Genomic DNA, 6,160 nt, shown 5'->3' with positions numbered 1-6,160 from the left:
GAACTCACTCTGTAGACCAGGCTGGCCTCGAACTCAGAAATCCGCCTGCCTCTGCCTCCTGAGTGCTGGGATTAAAGGCATGCGCCACCACGCCCAGCTAGCCATTGATTTCTTATGTAAAATATTCCACATCTTTAATCTCAGCACTAGGAAGGCAGAGGTAGGTGGATCTCTGGGGGTTCAAGGCCAGACTGGTCTAAATAGTGCATCCCAGGACAGCCAGAGCTGTGTGTAATGAGACCCCAACCCAAATACAAACAAACAAATAACAAAACGTCAGAATGAAAAGGTCTTACGTCAACCCTCCAGAACACCAGACAAAGCCATGGAACCCCAGGCAATGTTCCTTCCTTGATTTCTGAAAATGTCTACTCCAAACACAACCTTTGAGCAGTTGCTGGTGTCAGGAAGATGAAGAGAAGATGTACGGTCAAGGGAGAGTCACATTACACAGAGGAGTGACTGAGCTCCTAATGGAGCCCCCTCTAGCCAACAAGACTTCATACATGTTTAATGAGCCCCAGGCCCAGTGACAACAGAGCAGAGGCTCCGAGTAGCTGCCAGAGCCTAAAATACCACTGTTTAGGGTATTACATAAAATGTTTGTTGACTGATTTCCAAAATGACTGAAGGGCTCAGTGACTGTCACTTTCTTTCAAGGCCCACCCCCCGGCTCTACCATCCGTCCCTCAGAGTAAAGGCCAGCAGGCAAGTACAAGGCCACTTGGGGCTTAAGTCAGAGAGGTCTCTGGACCTACATACTAAGTCCTCAGTGATTAGAGGGGTCACACGCATGTCCTAGACCTAAGAGAAGACCTTAGGCCACAAATATGACTCAAGAAGATTTCTCAACACTCTTAAAAGCAGGAACACATGCCTCCCGCTGTTTACTGCACAGTTTCCAGGAGATCATAAGCTGGTCAGAGTGGGACGTGAACACGACCTACAGTCCCCACCCCACCCCACCCCAGGTACACATTCGATTTTGTATCCCACAGTCAGAAGTGAGACAAGGCCACCCAGTCCCTGGACAAGATACCAGTGCTTGATCTGCATCCCAACCATCACACACCCAGACCTCCTCCTTGGGTCTCACACTGCTCTCTGCAGAGGAGGCAGGAGAGCTCCTCCCCTAAACTGTGGGTTTTAAGATGGCCAACGCTGAGGAGCAGCTTACCTTCAGTCCTGGAGGGAGAACCTGTGGGTGGTGGATCTGGATGAGTGTAAGCGTCACAAGTACCACAATGCTCACAAGCAGGACCACCAAGGTGACGATGGCAGGAGTCCTCGAGAGGGCCCTGAAGCCTGCAGTGAGGAGCCAAGCACAGCGACATCCAAAACTCGTTCTCTGGCCTCTACACACGCACACATGCATGCGTGTGCACATACACGCAAATAAATATGTAAACAAAAAATGGACTGTTAAGTGCAGATTGGAAATCTGGGTTTTCTACTAAAGCATGATATGATCTTTTGCTTCATTTCAGTGAAAGAAGTTAGAACTGTGGAGCCAACAGAAATGGGGAGAGTGAGCACCTGAAGGTTGGGGGAGGGGGTTCCCTGGGAGGGGAGGGTGGGCATTTTCTGCAGAGATTGGTGTGCTCTCCATAGTAACAGGATTATGGGGGGGGGGGTGACAGTGCCCGCCCACATTTGTCAAAACTCCACAAGGCCTTCAAAGTCCTTTGGGAGCAAACTTGAAAAGCAAAGCAGAGCTGCTTCCTTGGTACAACTCTCACCTTTGAATTCTGTAATCCTTTTCTTTTTTTAAATTTGTTTGTTTATTTTATATTTATGAGTACACTGTAGCTGTCCTCAGACACACCAGAAGAGGGCATCAGATCCCATTACGGATGGTTGTGAGCTACCATGTAGTTGCTGGGAATTAAACTCTGGAAGAGCAGTCAGTGCTCTTAAGCACTGAGCTATCTCTCCAGCCCTGAATTTTGTAATTCTTGATAATTGCATACATGGCGGGCCTGGTGTCATCCAGCACTTGGCAGGCAGAGGCAGGTGGCTCTCTGTGAGTTCAAGGCCAGCCTGGTCTACACAGTGAGTTCCAGGCCAGGTAAGGCTCCAGAGTGAGGCCCTGTCTCAAATGAAAGAATTCCATACACAATCTTAAAACATAAGTCTCAGCTTTTAGAAGGTGAGACTATCCAATTTGGGAGTGTAACTTAAGGTCTGTCAATTTTCTGGCAATTATATGCAGTTTTACAAACATAAAAGCTAGTTAATTAAAACACTGAAGTCGGCTGGGCTTGATGCTTCCTGCCTGCAATTACAGCACTGCAAAGTTGGAAGGGCTCAGACACTGAGGGGTCTGGGATTCAAGTCCAGCCCAGAGAAAGTCTAAAAACAGCCTGGGCTACACGAGAACCTGCATATTAAAAACAAACAAACTAACCTTGTCTAAATAATACTCTTGGTAGAACTTCTAAGGCATAAATACAAAAAAAGTACCCAATGGCTGAAATGTGATATCATAATTGAAGATAAGAAAATATCAATATTTCTCTTAAAATTGGCTGTTTAAGTGCAAATTATTTAAAATAAACAACTGAACTCTTCAGTCGTATTTGAAACATTCAGTCTTTCCGGAGGCCCTGTGGATTTCGGACGAGGACCTTCTGTTCATTTCCACCACCCCAACCCTTCCACAGCCATGGGTGCATTCAGCCCTATTCCAGAACATTCTCTCTTATGACTCTGAAGCCTATGATTTACTTGCTCTTTGTTTCTACATTTTTTTTCCTGGAAGAGAACAAAGGCCTCATGCACCACCATAATCAAATTAGACACAGTCCCATATCCAATTGCATTGCCTTGCTCTCTGCCTGGAAAGTGGTCAGAGGAGGGTGGGGTGGACTGCTCTGAAGAGCCAATTCCTTCTGCCTATCAATGGGGACAAATGACAGACACTTCCTGATGTCAACGGTGGCTACTTAATACCTTCTCCTCCCTTGTGGGGAGTGTGAGCAGGTATGGCATCCATGGAAGATGATGTGTCAATATTTACCCAAACTCAAAGCTTATCACCTGACCCCAAACTGCACTTCTGGGAACCTATCCCACTTGACTCATAGTGCAAGCAGCCGTACAGCTCTGGAGGAGAGCCTAGCCCTGTGGTGCTGACCCTCAGAGCATCAGAAGGGGAAATGGATCACTTCTCTGTACTTCTGAATAAAAATCCCCCAGCCGGCCAGGAACCAGTGAATACTCAAAGATCTGCTCACACCTATTTTCAAACCACACTGGTATCAGTCACAGAGGTTTAAGGCACTTTCCCCCCAACAAGACCTAATAGTGTTAATCTGCCAAATTTAATCTACCTTAGGAAAGAATGTAACTGATTAGCTGGTATGTGGAATGTTGCCATGTCTGTTAAAATTCCAATGTATTTTGGGAGAAATGTGCAATGCAATATGAACCATCTTCTTTAGTACAATCGCTCTTTCCAAAAATATAAGCTAGTCTTTATGCCCTCAAGTCATACCATGTTGGAAGCCAAGAATCAGCAGTTTAGGGCATAGCTAAGGAAGCTCTTCACGGGAGGGGTGTGTGGAATGTAAGCAGGCTCCTGACCACAGCCAGGGGCTGGCCTCCAGGATCCTCCAGCTTCAGCACTTTTTAAGTCAAAAGCTGTGATTACCTTCAGCAAACACTTAGCCAGCAGAAAAGCGAACAGATAGGCTAGGTCTCATTCATGAAGAAATGCAGCCTAGAGCTGTGGAGTAGGGAGGGCTGGGCAAACAGTGTTAATTGCAGGTGCCTACTGGAGCCTGGAGAGAAGGTGAGAAGGGCTAGCTGAGTGGATGCCTCTCCCACCTCTGCAGGAATAGCTGGGTGTGTGTGTGTGTGTGGGGGGGGAGTACTGAGGAGCCAGGAGGTTAGGCAGCCAAGCTGGGAAAGGTGGGGAGGGGGAAGGAAGGGAGGGAGAGACAGGACACACACACACACACACACACACACACACGAGACACACACACACACACACACAGAGACAGACAGACAGACAGACAGAGAGACAGAGAGAGACAGAGAGAGAGAGAGACAGACAGACAGACAGACAGACAGAGACAGAGACAGAGACAGAGAGACAGAGACAGAGGAGAGACAAGTGAAAGAGACAGATGAGAGGGAGAGGTATTCCTGTGCAGCCTACCATAGTACTCAGGGCCATCCAACTCTATCAGGATTCATTCCCATGTCAACAATACATAACACAAACCTTACACATAGCTAGGTAAGGAAACCACAAGAGCCAAAATAATGGATTATAGGAACAGGAAAAACCATTTAAGCCAAATATTCGTGTTAGCCCTTGTTTCCTGCGGCTTTGTGGAAAAGCATTACTTTTATCTGAAGAATGCCAAGGGTGAAACCCAGGTGAGCCACGAAGTCTTGGAACAAGATAAACAGCCATTCACCGGAGATATAGATGGAGAGCTACGAACCAAAGCTGGGATTCTCCCTGGAACTGACAAAACCACGTTAGCCTAGCATCCAGTGAGCGACACTTACCTGTCTGTTCGCATGGCTGGCGGGTCATCACGGTAAACATCTTCTCTCCGGGCTGCAGGGGTAAGAATACAGAAGGAGCATGTGGCTAAACTTGCACGTATTAATATTGAATACAACGTCATCTAAATCGAAGCCTCTTTAAAAACAATGCGGTCAAACCAGAACTTCAGAGACGGATGGAAGCTGGAACTCCAACCTCAGCATCCCCTCCCCAAATGTAAAGCTGGAAGAATGGATTGGTTAAATCTTTAACTAGAGAGCAATTTTGAAAATAAAACCCCAAAAGCTTGCATGTGTTCTTTCTTTTTCTTTTCTCCTGTGGGCCGCTCCACCTGCGAACAGCACCGGGGCAGAGCGATCCCCCTCTTAGGAGTATTCACAAGGCTCGGGCTGAGCTGTACTTCAAAGCGTACCAGCAAAGCCGGTTCGCATCGGTGTGTGCTGGTGGCTGCCAGTATGCAGTCACCCTTAAAGACCCGCGGGGTGTCTCCAGCTCCCTGAGCCGAACAGGGCAGACAGCTGTCAGGCCCTGGGGATCAGGGTGGGGACCTGGGAGTTGGCCCGTCCTGCATCTGCAGGTCTTGGGGTGCTTCGTGACGCGGTGTCCTGTCCCTGCCAGATGACAGTGCCCAGCTCCCCGGGTTTCGGCTCCTGCCTGCGGCCCTCTGCGGGAAGCTGTGCCGGTTCCTTCCCTCCGCGCTCCCAGCCCCCCACAGCCTGCTCCATCACAACCCTGCGCGCGGGTCCAGACCTTACCTGGGCGCTGCGCTCGCTGCGGGTTGCTGAAAAGCGGAGGCGCCTCTGGGGTACGGGAGGCGCGGGAGTCCAGGAGGCGGAGCGAGGTGGCGTGGGTGGCGCAGCCTGCTGGGGACCGCCTCCCGCAAGCGCGGGGGGCCAGGACCTCTTCACCTTCCCAGGCTCCTCTCTTTCACTTCACCCCAGCCTGTCCTGCCAGAGGATGGAGGGGGAATCATTGCCACGTGGGGGGGGGGGTTAGCCAATCCTTTCAGGCCCTGTTTTAGTTACTTCCCTCGTTGCTGACAAACTACCTGACAAAAGGGATCTGAAGAAGAAAAGGTGACTCACGGTTGTAGGTACTGTCCTAGGAACGTATCTTGGCAGGCGCTTAGACTGCAGTCACATCCTGTCTGCATTCAGGGACCAGAGATCCCAGCCTAAAGCACTGGTACCACCCTCGTTCGAGATGGGTCTTTCTGCCCCAGTTAACCCAGCCTAGACACTCCTCTCAGACTGCTCAGAAGTGTGTTTCCCAGGTGATGCTCTTAAGCTGACAGGGTTAGTTATCTCAGTGTCCCACCAGGACCCAGCCGGAGAGCTTCCCACAGCTTTAACTTCTAACTCCCTGCGCAGTCCCCTAAACCCAAGGCAGAAGAGGAGGTGATGTGACCTTGCCCCCGCAGTCCCAAGAGGCACCCCCTGGATGGTAGTTTGAATAAGTTTGACTCTCACAAATCCTTGTGTTTGAAAGTTTGGCCAAGGGCTGACAAGATGGCTCAGCCGGTAAAGCACTGACTGCTCTTCCGAAGGTCCTGAGTTCAAATCCCAGCAACCACATGGTGGCTCACAACCACCCATAATGAGATCTGATGCCCTCTTCTGGTGTGTCTGAAGNCAG

The 6,160-nt window shown here is 49.6% G+C and overlaps 1 protein-coding gene across 2 annotated transcripts in view; it reads right to left on the bottom strand.

Moving 5' to 3' along the window:
* Entpd3 (ectonucleoside triphosphate diphosphohydrolase 3) overlaps nt 1-5,348 on the bottom strand; it is a 28,986-nt gene extending 23,638 nt beyond the window's left edge. Inside the window, exons 1-3 of one of the 2 annotated variants that reach the window (XM_021207992.2) lie at nt 5,281-5,348; nt 4,525-4,576; nt 1,178-1,305 (exon numbers count right to left, since the gene is read on the bottom strand). In XM_021207992.2, coding sequence (XP_021063651.1) covers nt 1,178-1,305; nt 4,525-4,564 — 168 coding nt within the window. In that variant the 5' untranslated portion in view covers nt 4,565-4,576; nt 5,281-5,348. Of the gene's footprint in view, nt 1-1,177; nt 1,306-4,524; nt 4,577-4,937; nt 4,986-5,280 lie in introns of those variants that run through there. The other variant, XM_029543504.1, reaches the window with a different exon arrangement.
* Between the last annotated feature and the right edge of the window lie 812 nt (nt 5,349-6,160).

The sequence above is a fragment of the Mus pahari genome, chromosome 10 (genome assembly GCF_900095145.1).
Source record: "Mus pahari chromosome 10, PAHARI_EIJ_v1.1, whole genome shotgun sequence".
Lineage (NCBI taxonomy): Eukaryota > Metazoa > Chordata > Mammalia > Rodentia > Muridae > Mus > Mus pahari.
This window is presented reverse-complemented; position numbering and strand designations above follow the sequence as displayed.